Source organism: Salmo salar, chromosome ssa07 (genome assembly GCF_905237065.1).
Source record: "Salmo salar chromosome ssa07, Ssal_v3.1, whole genome shotgun sequence".
NCBI lineage: Eukaryota > Metazoa > Chordata > Actinopteri > Salmoniformes > Salmonidae > Salmo > Salmo salar.
The window spans coordinates 37,458,815-37,481,316 of NC_059448.1; the positions used below are offsets into that span (position 1 = coordinate 37,458,815).

At 41.1% G+C, this 22,502-nt stretch overlaps 1 protein-coding gene across 2 annotated transcripts in view; it reads right to left on the bottom strand.

Annotated features, from left to right (window-relative positions):
- Positions 1 to 22,502, bottom strand: part of LOC106609254 (ras-related and estrogen-regulated growth inhibitor) — a 64,760-nt gene that overhangs the window by 2,524 nt on the left and 39,734 nt on the right. The window contains exons 3-4 of one of the 2 annotated variants that reach the window (XM_014207843.2): positions 4,277 to 4,333; positions 488 to 561 (exon numbers count right to left, since the gene is read on the bottom strand). In XM_014207843.2, the coding sequence (XP_014063318.1) occupies positions 488 to 561; positions 4,277 to 4,333 (131 nt within the window). The remainder of the gene's footprint in view (positions 1 to 487; positions 562 to 4,276; positions 4,334 to 22,502) is intronic. The other variant, XM_045721921.1, reaches the window with a different exon arrangement.

The following is a 22,502-nucleotide window of genomic DNA, read 5'->3' on the forward strand; positions in this document are numbered from 1 at the left end:
ATCAAAGACTTGATATGTACTCACCACTTTTAACAGCTTTGAAGAGAACGAAGAAACCTCAGCTCTACACTGGCTCTCTGACAGAGAAAGACAGGTCTAGCAACGCTTGGTTAGGCCCTCACCTAAACTCTCACTCCCTGCACTCTCAAAATAGAATACAATGTAATGAGAGAAGGATGACTTGGCTCGACGTTTCACAGGGGAAATTAGTACCAGGCAGAACACCTACGTACTCAGACTAGCAGCAGCACATTTATCGTATAATGTGTTTACCCAATGGCTGATTAGAACAGCACAGAGCAACGCAGGCAAGGATTTGGTCTAGCTAGGACTGCTACTGTGAATAAACCCTGATAAGCCATCATTATACAGTAGGGTTGAACTGGGATATTCAATTGACTATGAATTATTCTATTGCCAGTCACAGTATAAACATTTCTCTGCACAAACGTCTATGTTTTCTGTGCAAAGTTGCTGAAGCTCCAACCTGTCCGGCGGTGTCAAGGATCTCCATGGTCACAACCTCATCGTCTATGGTTGCTTGATGGCGATACGTTGATTCTGAAAAGAACAAAAAGACAAAAGGGAAACCCCATTTAGAAGATGGTAACATGTTTATGTCCATCATGCACCGTTGAGCCCACCTGGTTGTTTAGGTGGTCAATGAACCCCATCAAGTTGAATTGCCTCAGGGAAGCTTTACCAATAGGATGAGAGGTGGATACAGATGTGAATGCTGGCTATGACCCTCTTTGTTATACCTGGATGAGGAGTAATTTACCTGAATTGCCTCTTGTTAAAAAAAACAACAACATCTGTGTAAACTCTCAAAAAGGCACTTCAGATCTCCCTGTTCAAAACCTGCTTTTTCAAGCATGGTGGGTGGCTACTATTGGAGCCCGAGGGGGCTTAACTGTTTAACTGCCAGTAACACTAGAACGCTCTGGTTGGGTGTTAGCTGTGCATGTCATCATCCCTGCCTCTACCCAGGTGCCCTCTGGGACGTAAAACGCTGTGTGTGCGCGTGTGAGATGTCACCGAGCGCCGTGAGTGACCGCTAGGGTGTTGATTTACTGCCTTCTATAGCTAAGAGGGTAGCCTGGGTCTCACGGGATGTCCCATTTCAGCTGCCACACATCCACACGCGTGCAAGCGCACACCTGGACACACACATACACGCAAAGTACACACACCTACTATGCGTGTTTGGGTATTGACAGCATGAACAGGGGGGCTTAGGGATGATTTAATGGTCCAACCTACATATCTGAAGATCTTAAAGGAGGGCCAACACCCCAGTCATTTTCCTGGCAGCAAATAACTCATTTCCTAGCGAGAACCTGGAGCCTCTAGCTGCTGTTGGTGTTATTTTAGAATGCTGAAAGAGAAAGTCTCATACCAGAATATTAACTGGAAACGTCAACAGATCAGCCCCCCATCTCAAGCTGTTTGTACTTTTAACTACTACGCCTCTTAAAAATGTTTTTTTCTTTTTCTGCTCACTCACTGGATTGCCAAGCATCTGCTTTCTTATTTGTTTACATCTGTGCTATTTATTCCTGTGATTGTGCAATGTCATATGACCTCAATAAATTAGATTCATAGTAGGTAGTAGTTATTGTAGTTGATTCCTCTGCCCCTTTTATTGAGGAGTGACTTGGTAAGAGTTCATTCCCCATGAGGTGAATAACATTAGATCAGAGGGGGGTATAAATTGTTGTTCACAGCTACGTTCGGCATCTGCATGAACATAAAGGTAACCTTTTGTATTAATGGCAAGCCGTCTTACATAATTACACTGTTCACATGCTTCCCATTGAGTGACAATGGAATTCTCCTATTCTACGGTAGAGAGACATTATTAGCGGTTGCGTGTGTTAGCTGGGCAGGGTGGAGTCGGATAAATAAATAGCTTACAATTGAACAATAAACAGAGAACCACCAAATATGAAAAAGCATAGAAATGTAGAACTCTGTTTTTTAATTGTGGGGGGAAAAGTCCTGGCAAGACTGCCGCAATGAGCAGGGTTTGCCGCCATTGTCAAATTATTGGTGTCATGGCAACAAGCATGACAATGCCCCGGTCCAGAGCCAGGAAAATGCATTCCCCAGTGGAGGCTGCTGAGGGGAGGATGACTCATAATAATGGCTGGAACTGAGCCAAAGGAATGGCATCAAACACATGGAAACCACGTATTTGATGTATGATACCATTCCACTGAATCCGCTCCAGCCATTACCACGAGCCCGTCCTCCCCAATCACCCACATAGATTATTTGACTATGGGAAAAGGGTATGCTTATGTATTTATTTATTGAATTGTGTATCTCCATCCCAAAAAAATGCTTTTCCTGATGTTAGTCACTGTAGCAGTCTTTTGTAAATATTTAATTGATCCCCCTTGCGCTGGTTAAATCCTAACTCCTAAACTCTGATAATACAGATCAGAATTGAGGGAACATCCCCAAAAAAAACCACAAGGTTTCAACATATATTCCTACAGTTGAATTATGTAACAATATGATAATGAAATGGAAAGCACTCTGTTGTAAAACAGCTTCATTTTGCACGGCTCAAATTAGCAGATGGCATCTCTTGGAAGTAAAGAGAAAGATGTGGTCGAGATTTCCTCTTATTATCATAGCTTCATCAAATCCATTTGTATGTGCAGACGGTACACCTACGCAAACTAAGTGCTTCTTGAATGTCAATCGAAACAGATTGCTGTTCATTTCATTACAGGCGTTTTGGGGTTGATTTAAATCAGAGAGCTCCATTTTAGGGGTTATATCGTCATATGATGAAATGACCAATTTTAGTAGACTACAAGGCACGTTATTAAAATCATATTACTTTTCTGGACTCACATAAACCACCGAAGGACATGTGTAACCTACAGTATACACAATCTGGGTACTGTTTGCAGAAACATGATTAAATTGCTTCCAGACCACGTTCTGAAACTTCATGAAATTAATCTGTCTGGTGTTGTAATTCAATATTCTCAACGTCCAGGTTTCTTACAGAGCTGTGAGCGCTCTCTCTCTCTCTCAGCCCAAAGCCTTCATCTTTCATTCAACCCTTGTGTGACGTCAATAAATAAGCTGTGGTGGGTACTAGGCTATACTGTTGAATGCTGTTTGAATAACAAGCACTTGAACCTGCACCAAAAAGTACATCACATTCAGGGGGAAAATGGGGAAACTGTCAATGGGAATCAGAGACTTGGCTTGCAGTGAGAAAAAATATATAAATATCTGCCGGATCCAATTCCCTTTCCAGCTAATTGTTTGACAGCATGCTATAAGCATATCTTAGGCCGTTGGTAATTGTAGGAGTATATATATATAGCATCCATCACATTGAAATGTCTGCATGCAATGAGGCTTAATGTCTATATCATGTTACTGCTCCCACCATGCCAACAGTTGGGTCTGTGGGAGGGAGTTTCTAGAGAGTTTTTCCCTAGCCACCGTGCTTCTACACCTGCATTGTTTGGGGTTTTAGGCTGGGTTTCTGTTCTGTACTTTGAGATATCAGCTGATCTAAGAAGGGCTATATAAATACATTTGATTTGATTTGTGCCACGGTGTTCTTCAACTTCTAATGAGGCTGACTCTGTACATAGCATGCCGTCGAACCATGAACCGAACGACCCCAATATTGTTCTAGCTTTAAGAAAAACATGCCACAATAGGATTTTCCTGCCAATGACAGGATGTAGGCCTACTATACGAACCTCCCCTTGCACGGTCACTGTGGTCACTTAGCCTATATATGAACCTGATTAACCGACAACTGGCGTGAATGAATGACGCTTCGCCTTGCCCTAAACTTAAGGCATCGCCTCTATCCCTGTCTCGTAATCTCATAGCATGTTAAATCACCGAACAGGCTCGGCTGGTCGTTTTGCTTAAAAAAATAAAAAATTTAAAACTTGAGGTCAGGCCTAACCTATAAAGGCATATTGTCAGGAAATGAATCTGTATGATGTTTTTGAGGAGATATGGGGGAAATATACTACCACATGGGAGTGATTATTATTACTTCGGTTGCTATCATAACTCGCAGCGATAGAAGGCTTTGACCAACGCAGCACAGTCATCTCTGGATCAAAACAGCCTTTGAGGTCAGATAAAGCCTTTGATACCCAAAATCATAGGGAGAGTGTTTTACTGGCTGCACAAAACACACAGTAAGACTAGTGTTGTGCAGGTTGTTTTCAATGTTGCCTAGGACAGCAGGAGGGGAGCAGGAGTAGGTAGGATGTCTTACCAAGCGTTGGGTCATACTCCCAGATGAAACGTCTGGTCAGAAACCTCACCACTAGTGCTGTAGAGGTGGAGAGAGGGATAGATGGGGAGGGAGAGAGAGGGGTATTAACATACTGTGTTGTAATTGAATTCAATCAATCAACTTAAATATAGAGCAAGTAAAAACATGAAGATAGGATTATGTCTTGACAGACGGGGATAATCCGTTTGGGTGGGATGGAAAACTCTCCCCACTCAGTATCAGATGCACAGAATGCTCATCTGATTACGCAACAATTTACTCAGTTCAAAGGGACAACCACCTCGCTTTGATATGCACATCTAATCAGAGCCACTTACAAGCAGGAATGTATTAGAGACAGATGCTTGTAAGCCTTAAAGGAACCATGTGCATACAGATACAGCAGCATGTCATCTGAATACAAATATGTATTAGCTGTCTGAATTGTTTTACATCTTCAAATACAGTGTGTGTTCAGAGACAGCCTGCTGGACCAAACATCTGTTCCCCAAATATCTAATTACCATTTACCCCTATCTTTTCTTTCACTTTGTGTCTTTGTTGTCATAAATGTGAAAAGCATAAGACCATTCTATCCAATGGTCCCATAAAAATAGAAAAGAACACTACACTCTAAAAAATGCTGGGTTGCAGGCATTAGGACATTTAGTTGGGTTGTTTTCTTTAATAACTGATGGTTTATTGATCCTGGGTGCTGGGTTATTGATGCTGGGTTATTGAGATATGACCCAGCAGTTCAGATCAGAAGACTGGAGGGGTGGCTTAGTAGGTGTGTGTGTTTCAGGTAGTTACTTTTGGCCACCCGTGAGAGTAAATGTTAATATGTTCTGTTGTATTGTTATCACATGTTAAGGTTGAACCTTATTGTAGAATTATAAACCCATTGGATGTAGTCACTAGCCGCTTCCCTGTGGTTTAGAAGTGTTGTTTTACAAAAGGTAAAAATAGCTTAGGAGGACAATTAGGTTTCTACCTATGATTAATTCCACTCCTCACTTCAGCTGTGCCATAAATGATCATATAATGTTAAGCAATTGAATTTCTCTCTTTATTAGGCTACTGAAAGGCTGTTGATTGTGATCTGATACTTTAAGTGCATGTAGTGCCTTTATTTGACATTAAGAGAGATAAAGTGTTGTAGAGTGTGTTATTCATAGAGTTGACATTTCAGTTGATAGTCTAGTAACTCCAAGTAAATACAATAACTTGGGACACTGCAGACCTAATTGCCATTCAATTAGGTTGAGATGTGAAGATAATAACAGCTTGGTAATTCCATTCAATAAGTTATGTAATAGGTATTCGAGACATTAAAGAAAAGTGTTTTCCACAAGTACATAGAGTAGCCAGCCAAATATAAAAAGTAGCTAGGCGCTTCTAAAGGGTTTTTCAAATCAAATCAAATTTTATTGGTCACATACGGTTAGCAGATGTTAATGCGAGTGTAGCTAAATGCTTGTGCTTCTAGTTCCGACCATGCAGTAATATCTAACAATTTCACAACAACTACCTTATACACACAAGTGTAAAGGAATGAATAAGAATATGTACATATAAATATATGGATGAGCGATGGCTGAACGGCATAGGCAAGATGCAGTAGATGGTATAGATTACAGTATATACTTCCGAAGGAGCACTATTTTGGTGGCCTCTGGTACATTCTAATAACTTGAGTCTGTATACCCAGCTGATTAGCCGATGGCCGAACTTGATGTCCACTCAGTCAAAACAGTTAGGGACAGTTCTAAATTTACTGGGGTGGTCTAAAATAGGATAGGGTGGCAGGTAGCCTAGCGGTTAGAGTGTTGTGCCAGCAACTGAAAGGTTGCTGGTTCGAAAGCTGACCCGTCAAAGTGAAAAATCTGTGAATGTACCCTTGAGCATGAAACTTAATTTGCTCTAAGGGCACTGTACTACTATGGCTGACCCTGTTAAACAGCACATTTCATGCATATATCTGGTCTATGTGACAATAAAACATCTACACATTTTGCTTTGGGTTGTGCTGTTTTTTATTGTGCACAGGGGAAGCTAGTGTGTTTTTTCCCCTGGTTTACATTCACTCTTTTGCAGGTTTTACTATACCATTTCTTCCAGACAAATTTCCTCATCTGCTTGCATGCGCCTCCCCTATATCATGGCGTTTTGGTAATTCCCTTGTCGTGTCTTCTGCATCATTAAAACTGAAGACTTATCTATCAAATAACTCGAATTATTATTACGCGATTAAACTGATTAATCATGTAACTGTAATTAACTAGGAAGTCGGGGCACCAAGGAAAATATTCAGATTAAAGTTATAATTTTCCTAATATAACTTTCAGATATTTTAATATCTGATCAATTGGTCTTCGAATGAATGAATTATTATTTACCTCACGTTAGTCTCATTCCAAACGTCGTAAGTTGTTGGTTATCTGCACGAACCCAGTCTTCACTATGAGTCATCCATACATCAATTGTCTTAAATCCTTTATTTACTAACTAAGTAATTCACAGAAATGCATAAACAAACAAGTAGATATGGTTACAAGGAAATTATAGGGGAATGTAACCTAGTGGGCTAAACCGTCATCGCGGCTTGGTGGACAAAAGGGAAGTGGGGGTTGGCTGAGATAAGACACTACAGAGTTGATAATTATAACAATTGAAATGCTAATCCTTTGCACATGAACACTCACTCATTTGGGAATAATTGCAATCGATATATATATTTACGCTCAGTGTGTCGTCTTTATCTGTTGGAAAGTTTGTTTCTGTTGGAGCGTTTGTCCACCCTCTCTCTCTGCCGTGGTTAGAATGCATAGTTTAGAGTAACATTCATTCATGTCGTTATAGAATAGATGTTTCGGCGGTTGTCGGTCTTCGCATTCAATGATATCGAATTCCTAGCTGCAGACTAGTAATTAGCATCAAAGATCTGTTCATATTCTGTCGGTATCAATAGTCTAAGAGTTTAACCATGTGGTATGGTTAAAAGATTCAGCAATCTACCTCGTGGTAATCGAGGTAAGCTGGTCTCTACTCAAACCTTAGCCCTCTCGTAGTTATCGAGGTAAGCTGGTCTGAAGTGGGAAAACCCAGGTGGGGTTTTTATTCAGGACATAGAAAAGGAGTGTCCCATGACGCCGGGTCCTGCCTGTGCTCAGGGGGCGGTCCTCTGATTTAGTTCAACTCCAAAGGGAATTGGAGTTTCCTTCATTAAACAGTCTAAAATCACATTACATAATTTCACAAATAGTTTACTCATTCATTTTATACAACAATTAGATGTAAGCCTCATAACTGAGACTCTTGTATAAACAGGATTATGGTAATGTGGCTGTATTGTCTCTCATGAGTTTCACAAAATTGTACCAAACGGACCAGTTCGTAGATCGTTACTTCACCGATCTTTTATACATTCTCCAGAACATGAATGTCGTTCAGTTCTCCAGTTCTGTGAGGTGGAAGAAATTCCTTTGTTCTTTCTATGAAACTCCCTCTCTCTATACTGTCTGGCCATGACGAAGATTCTCCTCCAGGAATTTACGACCTCTCTGACCACAGCAGCCTGAGTGTAGGAGAGAGAGCGAGAGAGGGGGATGGTGCTCGCTGTGTCCAAAGAGGGCAACGTCATGACATCCTTAGGCACTATGCTTTTCCACACGCTAACTTTTCCTATACCACAGATCAATATAGCCTACCAGTCTGTCTATCCTGCCTTCTATCCACCATTCATAGTGATATTTGATATAGTGATATAAGAAGTGGATCATTTGTACAGATCTAACTACCAATCAAACCCCACATAAAAGCATTGAATCCACAACAACAAATAGGAATAGCTGATAGGCAGCGGAGAGGCCTGGCGCATCACTGAGCATGAAAGAATATTGAGGACATGAGACACGCAGCTCAGATAGCTCCCCTATTGATTTTGTTTTGGGACAATATACAATTATCCTACAATACAATGAATAATTGCATTATTGTTTTCAAGTGAGTACAAAATTCTACTCTAGGCTGCAGTGAACATTTCATTTGAATAACGATGCTGGCCCAACACTCTTTTTACTTCTGATACTGAGATGCGCTGTCTGTTGGAGATCATCATTCTCTCAAGTAGACCTATAATACTGTGGCCACATAAGCTCCCTTCCGGCAGGCCCAGTTATTCAGGAAAGCTCAACACGCATTTTGCCTCCTCTCTAATCCGACAGGCTATTCCTAGCGCACCAAGAACCTAACACTTCAATATAGCCTAAATATTTTCATTACATTTTTTTTATGCATGAGCTTTTTTTGTGGCATAAACACAACCAGTCACAATGTTTTAATGTAATTCAGCTAGTCCAGAAGTCTCCTGTAGGCCAGGCATGCGCATGTTGGTCCACAATATAATTCCGCATCCTCAAAATGGCTGGACATTAACCAGGTTTCCATCCAACCTTGTTATGCGAGTAAAGTACATCGCAAATGTTTTTTTTCATAACATGGGAAAGAATTCGGCTAGATTAAATACATTATGATGAACTTCACAGAGTGGGGAAAGTGCACGGTGACGAGGTTGATGGATGCTCCTTTCAATAAATATCGAGGGTCTTATTCTGGTGACATGATGATTGATGCTTGGCAGCCGTTTGACCCCCAAAAGTTGAAAATGCGATGGAAACCCATGGAACTTTATTGCGTACATGTCATTTGTATGTACACTACGTATACACGCACAGACATTTATCCGCAACAAGTCAATTTGATGGAAACAACTCTGATGGGGAAATGTGCATATTGTTTTTATGTATATTTTAGAATATTCACATGAAAATCTGTCACCAATTGGATGGAAACCTAGCTATAGACACCCTAAAGACTCTCGCAAGTGCTCTAGTCCAGTGTCCCTTTGATTATGCCTGCACATCATGATTCACCAGCAGCACCAAACATCTAAAGAATAGGCTATCTGGTAAGAACACATTTTTATACACTGGTGCTGTTGTGTGGAGCAAACTACCACAGCAACTTAAAGCCATACCAACCATAACCACTTTTAAAAAACATGTCAAAAGCTGGCTAATGTGTTTAAACATTTTTTTTTGTCTGTATCTCTGCATCTATGTAATTGTAAATGTATTTACGTAAAAACAAATAGGGACCACAATGGAAATAAGTCCCCTACTTTATTGTGGAATCCTGGTCACTTAAAAAGCTTTGAACTGCTCCAATGCTTTGCTTGACATTTGCATAAACTATGGCAGAGTTCCGCTCCACTTGCAGGTTTCTCGCCGCTCACCTTCCCACAATCCCCTGGACATTTCTCTGTGTCCTCATTGAAAATTAATGGGGGCGGACCTTCTCTTGCCAAATTGATTGCTGGTTAAAACCCACTAAGTCAGACTTCAATGGGAGTATTGCGGCAGGCGGTAAAACGCAAGCTCTTTTTAACGCAAGCTGTTTTGCAAGGCGCCACGGTTCATGGTGCTCATGGCAAGTGGATTTTCTCACGGTTCAATTGCCGTTTACCAGGCCCGTCTGTAAGTGCCTTTAGACTCATGACCGAGTGACGCTGTCGTGCTGCGCAGAACCCCAAACCTGGCTGGCTGCAGTCTGATTTGCCTTATCATTAAACAGGCCACACGCTCCAGCTGCATTTCCTCGGTGGCTAATTATACCGTTATCTACACCCGGTAAATTAGCGTTGCGCACCACCGTGTAATCCAATTAAGACTAGGAGAAACCGGGGCTCGCTCTGTGTGGTCTATCTGCCGGTAGCGCTTCCCCCTTGAACTCTGCAGTGGGCCCATGGTTTCCTTTCTCCTCTCCTTTCCTTTCCCCTGCCTGGGCCTCACTCTAGCTTTTCCATTAGCCCCCCAAAAAGCCTAACTTGTAGGCCAGGCCACAAGATCTCATAATGTACTGTACATGAAGAAAGGTTTCAAAGGCCCGCATTATTCAAGAGCCGATCCCACCGCTAACAGGCATTCAATCACTACCCAAAGTTGCATAGTGGCGAAGCAAAGTCTTGAAATTTTGCATGGAAATGTAGAACTACTCAGGCACTCCATCCATAGCCAACAGGTTGCATTGTTGCTAGCAGGATGTTGCATTACAGGGTCGTTGTTCTGTATGTATCTGCTTGCCTTGCATCACTTGCCTCCCTCCCAGGTTGGCACTGCTCTTCTCTCTGTGGCCGTATTATGCCTGTCTTGTGCCTGAGTGACTTCAAAAATGAGTCTCATATAAATTGAGTCTCAGAAGGTAATGGTTTCCTCGTGTCAAGCGACAGAGCCCCTGCTTTTGAAAGGGGATAATAGGGAAAATTGCCTTTTCCTTAGAAAATGAAAAAACATCAATCTTGAGCTGGCCTGTTTTCTCCTCATAATTAGTCACTACAAGAAGGCTATTTTTTTGAGGTTGAGTGTCACAAACACGTTTCATTTAGCCCTAATAAACAAACTAGGAGTCAGTTCTTTTGACCTAAAAATTATATTTTGATGTTTATGGATGGTTAGTTAGGGACAGCTCAAAATGTACTGGGGGGGGGGCTGGTCCAACTCAAGGTGTCATTAAAAAAAAAAACGCACACCCCTCACCAACATAAAACATACTATTTTCACGACTCTTCCCTTGTAGTGTAAAATAAATTGAACACCCTTCCTCCTCATAAAATTAACTCAAAATAATTCATGTTAACGACCACAAATAACAATAACTATTGTTATAAATGTGGATATCAACTTTGCCACTTCAGCTACCATTTGTGGCATATTCGATGCCACGCAGGTCTACGGGCCAGATGAGCTCACTCGCCGTGCCTGTTTCATTACACTACGATCAGAACCGGCTGCAGACAATAATGGGCTAAAACTGATTTTCTACATTTCGATGCCATATTTACAATTATATCAAATATATGCAACAACTTTTCCACCAACAGGTTTCAGTGCCAGTGCACCACACAACCAATAAACAAAGCATACCGACTTCGGCACTTCAATATCATGGTTTTCATTTTCAAAACCACAAAAATAGACTTTGTCAATCTCAACAAACAGAATGCATCCCTCCCTACCTTGTATGCTTACCCAGTATTGAAATCTTGGCTTGACAATCTTTAAATGTCAAACTTTTTGGTGTTTTGTAACAGATGTCTCTTTCCATTCATCAATTGGCCACTAACACAGTTTGGATTGATTTGTCAGTAAAAAAATATATACACTACCGTTCAAAAGTTTGGGGTCACTTAGAAATGTCCTTGTTTTTGAAAGAAAAGCACATTTTTGTCCATTAAAATAGCATCAAATTGATTAGAAATACAGTGTAGACATTGTCAATGCTGGAAATGGCATTTTTTTTTATGGAATATCTGTAAAGGCTACAGAGGCCCATTATCAGCAACCATCACTCCTGTGTTCCAATGGCACATTGTGTTAGCTAATCCAAGTTTATAATTTTAAAAGGCTTTTTGATCATTAGAAAACCCTTTTGCAATTATGTTAGCGCAGCTGAAAACTGTTGTCCTGATTAAAGAAGCAATAAAATTGGCCTTCTTTAGTGAAGTTGAGTATCTGGAGCGTCAGCATTTGTGGGTTCGATTTCAGGCTCAAAATGACCTGAAACAAAGTACTTTCTTCTGAAACTCGTCAGTCTATTCTTGGTCTGAGAAATGAGGGCTATTCCATGTGAGAAATTACCAAGAAACTGAAGATCTTGTACAATGCTGTGTACTGCTCCCTTCACAGAACAGCGCAAACTGGCTCTAACCAGAATAGAAAGAGGAGTGCGAGGCCCTGGTGCACAACTGAGCAAGAGGACAAGTACATTAGAGTGTCTAGTTTGAGAAACAGACACGTCACAAGTCCTCAACTGGCAGTTTCATTAAATAGTACCCGCAAAACACCAGTCTCAACAGTGAAGAGGCGACTCCGGGATGCTGGCCTTCTAGCAGAGTTCCTCTGTCCAGTGTCTGTTCTTTTGCCCATCTTAATATTGTATTGGCCAGTCTGAGATATGGCTTTTTCTGTGCAACTCTGCCTAGAAGGCGCATATTTGTTAAAAATATATATATTTTCAATGTTATGGTTAAAGGTCCAAGCATCTTCGTCAGAGGGGATGGCCTTCCCTGTGGCTCAGTAGGTAGAGCATGGTGTTTGCAACGCCAGCATGGTGTGTGCAACGCCAGGGTTGTGGGTTCGATTCCCACGGGGGGCCAGTACAAAAAAAATAATATAAAGCATGAAATGAAATGTATGCATTCACTACTATAAGTCGCTCTGGATAAGAGCGTCTGCTAAATGACTAAAATGTAAAATGTAAAAAATGGGATCAAGCTGATTCAACACCAATTTACAGAGGCCAGGTCATGAAGGAAGGCTTGCTCATTCAAGTTTTTTAGCAAGCGTCTATGACAAATCAGGACGGGTCGTTTCACTGAGCAGCCATTACGAACACAGGCTGTAAAACAGTGATCACTAAGGTCATTACAGAAAACACCAGCCTGATACCTATCAGGATTATTTGTAAGGATAACAAAGGAGAGTAGCCTTTTCTGGGTGTTTGGAGTCATAGCTCGTGGGATTGCTAATAATCTGAGAAATATTTAGGGAGTCCCATTGCTTTAGGACTTGGTGAGATGGTTTAAGCATGTCCCAATTTAGGTCACCTAGCAGTACAAATTCAAACTTACTGTAAGGGGCCAGGAGAGAGCTTAGGGCATTTAGGGTACAAGCTGGTGTTGATGGTGGGCAAAAACACCAAGCAACAGTCAACAAAGAGTTATCTGAAAGTTTAATGTGTAAAACCAGCAAATCAAATTGTTTGGGGACAGACTTGGTGGAGACAATTGCACACTGAAGATGTTCCTTGGTAATGATTGCCACTCCACCACCTTTGGAAGATCTGTCTTGCCAAAAAAGTTTATAACCAGAAAGGTTAACGTCAGTGTTCAAAACATTCTTTCTTAACCATGTCTCAGTAATCACCAACAACTGGATTGGAGCTGTGAACCCAGAACTTCAATTGATACATTTTAGGTAATAAGCTTCTATTTATTTGTATTTATTTTATTTAACCTTTATTATAGTGTTAACGTGCAGAAAACCCAGGCTTTTACGAGAGCAGTAATCAGTGAAGCAGATATCAGAGCACAAATCAGAATTGCGGCTAGCAACAGTCGATGGGCCAGGGTGTACATGCACATTTCCAGATATAATCAGCAGTAATACAATCAGGGCAAGGCAGAAGACAGGGAGAGCTCTGCAGTGTTGAATCATAACATTTGAATGCGAATTAGATGGTGACAAGATCATATTGTACAGAAATTTCATCAGATAAAGCCAGCGAGAGGTGGTTAGAATAGGATGGGAGGCCAAGAGTCTGTGTAACCAAATGAGAGTCAGAGTCCCGGGTGTGGGAACAAACAGTCTGTCCCACGGTTGGGTAAACAAGCAAGATCATAGTCAACAAAGCATGCAGTAGTCATGAGGCAAATAGCATAAAGCACCAGAGAAAAATATAACGACTTGGGGCTAGCCATTGTAAGTTCAGAATCAACAGTGTGTGTGTGCGCGAAGGTGAGCAAAAGCTCGGGAGATAGGGGAAGTGTGGCAGGGGTACCTGTACCAGACAGGGGGAGACAGGCCAGCGCAGATTCCTTGTAGAAAATTCCAGCTAGCTAGCTAACGTAGCTAGCAAGTCTCTGTCCACCATCTTTTCCACATGGAAAAGGAGGTTGTTAGCTATATCTTTTCAGTTTTGTGAGTTCAAGTAACAGACATATCTCAACATCAACTGTTCATAGGAGACTGCGTGAATCAGGCCTTCACGGTCAAATTGCTGCAAAGAAACCACTACTAAAGGACACCCATAAGAAGAAGAGACTTGCCTGGACCAAGAAACACAAGCAATGGAAATATAGTACCAGTAAAAAGTTTGGACACACCTACTCATTAAAGGGTTTTTCTTTATTTTACTATTTTCTACATTGTAGAATAATAGTCCAACACACATATACACATATGTATACACAGTTGAAGTCGGAAGTTTACACATACTTAGGTTGGAGTCATTAAAACTCCTTTTTCAACCACTCCACAAATTACTTGTTAACAAACTATATTTTTGGCAAGTTGGTTAGGACATCTACTTTGTGCATGACACAAATAGTTTTTCCAACAATTGTTTACAGACAGATTATTTAACTTATAATTTACTGTATCACAAATCCAGTGGGTCAGAAGTTACCATACACTAAATTGACTGTACCTTTAAACGGCTTGGAAAATTCCAGAAAATGTCATGGCTTTAGAAGCTTCTGATAGGCTAGGTACAAAAGTATCTATATCCACAGTAAAACGAGTCCTATATCGATATAACCTGAAAGGCCGCTCAGCAAGGAAGAAGCCACTGCTCCAAAACCGCCATAAAAAAGCCAGACTACGGTTTGCAACTGCACATGGGGACAAAGATCATACTTTTCGGAGAAATATCCTCTGGTCTGATGAAACAAAAATAGAACTGTTTGGCCATTATGACCATCGTTATGTTTGGAGGAAAAAGGGGGACGCTTGCAAGCTGAAGAACACCATCCCAACTGTGAAGCACGGGTGTGGTAGCATCATGCTGTGGGGGTGTTTTGCAGCAGGAGGGTCTGGTGCACTTCACAAAATAGATGGCATCATGAGGTAGGAAAATTATGTCAATATATTGAAGCAACATCAGTCAGGAAGTTAAGACTTGGTCGCAAATGGGTCTTCCAAATGGACAATGACCCCAAGCATACTTCCAAAGTTGTAGCAAAATGGCTTAAGGACAACAAAATCAAGGTATTGGAGTGGCCATCACAAAGCCCTAACCTAAAAAAAAGAAAAACAAAGCCCTGACCTTAATCCTATAGAAAATGTGTGGGCATAACTGAAAAAGCGTGTGCGAGCAAGGAGGCCTACAAACCTGACTCAGTTATACCAGCTCTGTCAGGAGGAATGGGCCAAAATTCACCCAACGTATTGTGGGAAGCTTGTGGAAGCCTACCCGAAACGTTTGACCCAAGTTAAACAATTTAAAGGCAATGCTACCAAATACTAATTGAGTGTATGTAAACTTCTGACCCACTGGTAATGTGATGAAAGAAATAAAAGCTGAAATAAATCATTCTCTCTACTATTATTCTGACATTTCATATTCTTAAAATAAAGTGGTGATCATAACTGACCTAAAGCAGGGATTTTTTACTAGGATTAAATGTCAGGAATTGTGAAAAACTGAGTTTAAATGTATTTGGCTAAGGTGTATGTAAACTTCCTACTTCAACTGTACAGTACATATATAGACACATACATATATATATATATATACATATACATACACACATACACACACACACACACACACACACACACACACACACACACACATACATATATATATATACACACACATATATACACACATACACATATATATACACACATATACACATATATACACACATATACATACACACATATACACATATACACACATATATACATACATACATACATACATACATACATACATACATACATACACTGCTCAAAAAAATAAAGGGAACACTAAAATAACACATCCTAGATCTGAATGAATGAAATAATCGTATTAAATACTTTTTTCTTTACATAGTTGAATGTGCTGACAAAATCACACAAAAAATAATCAATGGAAATCCAATTTATCAACCCATGGAGGTCTGGATTTGGAGTCACACTCAAAATTAAAGTGGAAAACCACACTACAGGCTGATCCAACTTTGATGTAATGTCCTTAAAACAAGTCAAAATGAGGCTCAGTAGTGTGTGTGGCCTCCACGTGCCTGTATGAACTCCCTACAACACCTGGGCATGCTCCTGATGAGGTGGCGGATGGTCTCCTGAGGGATCTCCTCCCAGACCTGGACTAAAGCATCCGCCAACTCCTGGACAGTCTGTGGTGCAATGTGGCATTGCTGGATGGAGCGAGACATGATGTCCCAGATGTGCTCAATTGGATTCAGGTCTGGGGAACGGGCGGGCCAGTCCATAGCATCAATGCCTTCCTCTTGCAGGAACTGCTGACACACTCCAGCCACATGAGGTCTAGCATTGTCTTGCATTAGGAGGAACCCAGGGTCAACCGCACCAGCATATGGTCTCACAAGGGGTCTGAGGATCTCATCTCGGTACCTAATGGCAGTCAGGCTACCTCTGGCGACCACATGGAGGGCTGTGCCACCCCACACCATGACTGACCCCCTGCCAAACCGGTCATGCTGGAGGATGTTGCAGGCAGCAGAATGTTGTCCACGGCGTCTCCAGACTCTGTCACGTCTGTCACATGTGCTCAGTGTGAACCTGCTTTCATCTGTGAAGAGCACAGGGCGCCAGTGGCGAATTTGCCAATCTTGGTGTTCTCTGGCAAATGCCAAACGTCCTGCACGGTGTTGGGCTGTAAGCACAACCCCCACTTGTGGACGTCGGGCCCTCATACCACCCTCATGGAGTCTGTTTCTGACCGTTTGAGCAGACACATGCACATTTGTGGCCTGCTGGAGGTCATTTTGCAGGGCTCTGGCAGTGCTCCTCCTGCTCCTCCTTGCACAAAGGCGGAGGTAGCGGTCCTGCTGCTGGGTTGTTGCCCTCCTACGGCCTCCTCCACGTCTCCTGATGTACTGGCCTGTCTCCTGGTAGCGCCTCCATGCTCTGGACACTACGCTGACAGGCACAGCAAACCTTCTTACCACAGCTCGCATTGATGTGCCATCCTGGATGAGCTGCACTACCTGAGCCACTTGTGTGGGTTGTAGACTCCGTCTCATGCTACCACTAGAGTGAAAGCACCGCCAGCATTCAAAAGTGACCAAAACATCAGCCAGGAAGCATAGGAACTGAGAAGTGGTCTGTGGTCCCCACCTGCAGAACCACTCCTTTATTGGGGATGTCTTGGTCATTGCCTATAATTTCCACCTGTTGTCTATTCTATTTGCACAACAGCATGTGAAATTTATTGTCAATCAGTGTTGCTTCCTAAGTGGACAGTTTGATTTCACAGAAGTGTGATTGACTTGGAGTTACATTGTGTTGTTTAAGTGTTTCCTTTATTTTTTTGAGCAGTGTATATATATACATATATATATATATACATATATACATATATATATACATATATACATATATATATATACATATATATATCTACAGAGCTGAGATTGTTGTATGCCTCATATATATATATATATATATGCATAGATAATAAACAGAGAGTTGCAGCCGTGTGTGTGTGTGTGTGTGTGTGTGTGTGTGTATAATATATATATATATATATATATATATATATTTATTATCTATGCAGTCGCTTTACCCCTACCTAAATGTCTAAATTACCTCGACTAAAATGTACCCCCACACATTGACTTGGTGTACCCACTTTATATAGCCTCATTATTGTTATTTTATTGTGTTACTTTTTTTTTTTTACTTGTGTTTATTTTGTAAATATTTTCTTAACTGCATTGTTGGTTTTAAGGGCTTGTAAGTAAGCATGCGACAAGCTCAGGCCTAACCCCAGAGGGATAGAAATATGCCGGTGGCATGCTACAACACCGACATGCATTTCTTTATGTCAGATGGCTACTGCGCCTACTATACAGATAGACAGTGTATTCAGAAAGTATTCAGACCTCTTCACTTTTCCACATTTTATTACGCTACAGCTTTGTTCTAAAATGTATTATATAATTTTTTCCCCCCTCAACCATCTACGCACAAATCTCCATAATGACAAAGATGGGGTATTAGAAAAAAATGAAATTGTGCATTTACCTAAGTATTACAGCCTCGAGTCTTCTTGGGTATGACACTACAAGCTTGGCACACTTGTATTTGGGGAGTTTCTCTCATTCTTCTCTGCAGATCATCTCAAGCTCTGTCAGGTTGGATGGGGAGCGTCGCTGCACAGCTATTTTCAGGTCTCTACAAAGATGTTTGATCGGGTTCAAGTCCGGGCCACCCAAGGACATTCAGAGACTTGTCCCGAAGCCACTCCTGCGTTGTCTTGGCTGTGTGCTTAGGGTTGTTGTCCTGTTGGAAGGTGAACCTTCACCCTGGTCTGAGGTCCTGAGCACTGGAGCAGGTTTTCATCAAGGATCTCTGTACTTTTCCACATTCATCTTTCCCTCGATCCTGACTAGTCTCCCAGTCCCTGACGCTTAAAAGCATCCCCACAGCATGATGCTACCACCCCCATACTTCACCGCAGGGATGGTATTGGCCAGGTGATGAGTGGTGCCTGGTTTCCTCCAGACGTGACGCTCGGCTTTCAGGCCAGAGTTCAATCTCGGTTTCATCAGTCCAGAGAATATTGTTTCATGGTCTGAAAGTTCTTTAGGTGCCTTTTGGCAAACTCCAAGCGGGCTGTCATGTGCCTTTCACTGAGGAGTGATTTCCACCTGGCCATTCTATCATAACGGCCTAATTGGTGGAGTGCTGCAGAGATGGTTGTCCTTCTGGAAGGTATGTGCCTTTCCAAATCATGTCCAATCAATTTAATTTAAGTTGTAGAAACTTCTCAAGGATGACCAATGGAAACAGGATGCACCTGAGCTCAATTTCGAGTCTCATAGCAAAGGGTTTGAATACTTATGTAAATAAGGTATTTCTGTTTTAAATGTTTTAATACATTTGTAAGAATTTCTAAGAACCTTTTTTTTGCTTTGTCATTATGGGGTAGTGTGTGTAGATTGAGGGAAAATTTGTAGAATAAGGCTGTAACGTAACAAAATGTGGAAAAAGTGAAGCAGTCTGAATACTTTCTGAATGCACTGTACACGTAACGAAGGAGGATCTTTTGTACATTTTCGATCCAATTATTTTGTATAAAGATAAGCATTATATTGTTGATTATGGTAGTAACTCTGGTAAGCCTGAAACAGTCTTCCTCACTTCAAGTTCAACTGTCGGAGTCAGCTGGAGCGCCGGGGTGCACTGCCTTCATATCATAGGCCTGCAGTAGCTAAAGCTTAATAACAGCCGCACCATTCCAAACGTTTCTATACTTTATTAGGGTAATATCAAAAGTAAGTCAAGCCATTGTTTATGAGAAAAACCCAGTACCCCCCCCCCCCAAAAAAAAACACACAACCCCTATGTGTTGCACCCTTTCACTGAGTTATAAAAAGGTAGCAGAACAGAAACTGGCTACTCTTTAGTTGACTGATGTAGCTGGCAAGGTAACTGCTGTTTAACTTAACAGAAAAAAACCAAACTAGTGTTTATTCGCAGTGCTGAGCTAGTATTCTAACTGACATGTAAAGTTAGCTAATGTTTCATCCCCTATCCGATTGAGGTGAATGAATAAGCGACGCAAGTGAGTAGACCACAGCCAGGTCAGCTCTATCCTCTAGTTATCTGTAAGATAGCAATATGAGGTGGCTATTATTACTATCCGACAGCAGTTGTTTGTATGGAAATGTTTTGTAGCCTTTGTTTTGTCCCGTTTCAGAAGTAAATGAGCTTTCGCCGGTTGATGATCCGTTAGAAAGAGCTGGCCAAAAGATGGCTTATATTAGCTATTATTTTTTGCCTCAATCAAACTAGACCTGAAATAAACAATGAAACAAATCGACCAAATTATTGAAAATTGATATTCTGACGTTTTTTCAGTGTAATGTGAGTTGTATTAGTCAGTATGGCAATGTAACTTTATTTTTTTTCTTTCAGTTTCCCTAGCTATTTCCTTACCTTTCACACTGAAATAGTCGGTAATAAACAGCTCTAACCTTGCAGGCTTCACTGTCATGATGCACAGTAGAGGTCTGCGTGGGAAATTCACTTGCCAGCCATGGTCCCAGTAATTTTGCGCCCTATAGGCAATATCAAATGCGCAAAAATAACTTAAAATAGGTTAAATTACCAGATATGAATATGGTAGATGTAGTTTGAAGGGAGCCGAGTTGGAGAGACTTGCACTTTCTCTTGAGCTATTTTTATAGCCTACCTTTTTAGAGTGGGAAGATTCCCAGCAGGATCAGTCAGCCAAGGAAGACCAGTCTCTACAGAGCGCAGGTGAATTTTGCAGTATATTCAGTGAACGATAAAGTTCCATCTTGAATTGATGGGTAGACCTACAGTAGCTACCTGACAGCAGCTTAAGCTTAAAGCTACAGTCTGGGAATAATGGTCCTTTCAATTATTGAACCATTTATTATATTCTTGGATAATATAATGTATAAATGTACACCAAAGTAATTATTTGTCATGCCTCATTTTAGGAGGATCAGATGGTGACAGGGGTCGGCAGCCAGGGAAGACCAGTCTGTGACAGAGGTGATGTGAATTTGAGGATTAAACACTTTGTCTCTGTGCAGCAAACACTGGACAAGCCAGATGATATTTTAAGGCAGTCTGACAAACCTCCAAAGTTGATTTCCAAACTGTATCAAGGGTTGATAGACTTTTCCTGATGACACAAAACATGTAAAAAAAAAAAAAAAATTAAATTCAGGAAGACCTGGGAGATGCTATTGATGATGATGAATGGATACAGATATGTTAGAAAACCCAGTCATGTTCATATAATCTCAGACAAATTACTGCAGTTTAAGACCATCCATTGAACATACTATATGCCAGTGAAACTGAATATCATGCACTCAGAAATTGTATTATTCTGCTGGAGGTGTAAAGCACAAAAGGGGACATATTTGCATATGTTGTGGTGAAGAATGCCAGAATTCTGGCAAAGAGTATGTTCTTTTATCTCAGCATGTCTACAGCATCCCCCTTTTCCCTGTTTTTGTTTGCTTGGAAACATTGATACTGGAGACTTATCAGTGCCGAGTGTTGCAGTGGTCTAAGGCACTGCATCTCAGTGCAAGAGGTGTCACTACAGTCCCTGGTTTGATTCCAGACTGTATGACATCCGGCCGTGATTGGGAGTCCCATAGGGCGGCGCACAATTGGCCCAACGTCGTCCGGGTTTAGCCGTCATTGTAAATAAGAATTTGTTCTTAACCGACTTGCCTAGTTAAATAAAGGTTCCATTTAAAAAATAAAAAATAAGAAACTGTGTAACCTAGCATTTATAGTAGCTAATAAATGCATTGCCATTAATTGGAAGGATAGTTATCCTCCCACAATGTATGGAAGAAATGTCAAGTTATGCACAGAATCACAAGATTTGTTTTAAGATTAAGGGTATACTGTGCAACTTTCATCAGGTCTGGATGCCTTATATGGAATACTGTACAACAAAAGGAGTCTGTATTAAAAACATGCCCACGTCAACAGAGATACCTATTTAGGCAATCCCTAGCTGCTGAGCTGCACAGTCCTGGCCCTGGGGGTCTGCTGTACTGATGTCACTCTGGCCGTAGCCTAACACACCTGAAAACAATAATGAATGTTTCAATAAGATTCTAAAGCTGAGTGGGTTGTGTTGGGGCGCTACAGGGCCATGGACCCCTAGGGGCAGGTCGGGGTGACCCAGCTATATTCCGTGAAAGGAAAAAGAGCTATACAGTACTATTAGGCCTATGATATGAATTATATGGAGGGTGTACTGTTTGTGTGTTAATGTGTGCTTTCATTCAACTTTTGTTTTCCAAACATTTCCCTTGAAAAAAAAGATGGGGGAGAGATCAGTTATTGACTAGACTGGTGGGGGTCGGACGGGTAAATTTGATATAGAGGATGTCTTAAAAGACAATTAAAAGTTAAGTCTGTACTTTATTTGTAAGAGTTGTTCATTTGTTAGGCTATTGGTTAAAGGTGCAACACAATACTGATTATTGAATTACCATGATAAGTTCAGTCTTATCAATCACTTAATCTCTTACCTAGCTTGATGACTGTGGGCATTTTTGTTTACTTTTTGTTGTTCTAAATAGATGGCTAGAAGGGCCATGGGTTATATTAGATTGTGTAGAAATACAGGAAATGTGCTTTAGATGCCCCCCAAAATGGGAGGACCCCCTTTCAAGGTATGTCCCCCTCTGCAAATAGCACTGCTGGGTGATTTAAAAGTCAGTCAATCGATCAATAATACTCAATGCAAAAATATGTAGAATCTATGAGGACAGAAAGATTCAGAAATTTTGTGAAACATCACAGCACAGTTAAAATATATTGCAAATAGAAATCAAAACTGGATGGTGTTCAGAGATAGATGGGAGGGGTTGAGTGGAGGTGAAAGATGGGATTGAAAACAAACAAAA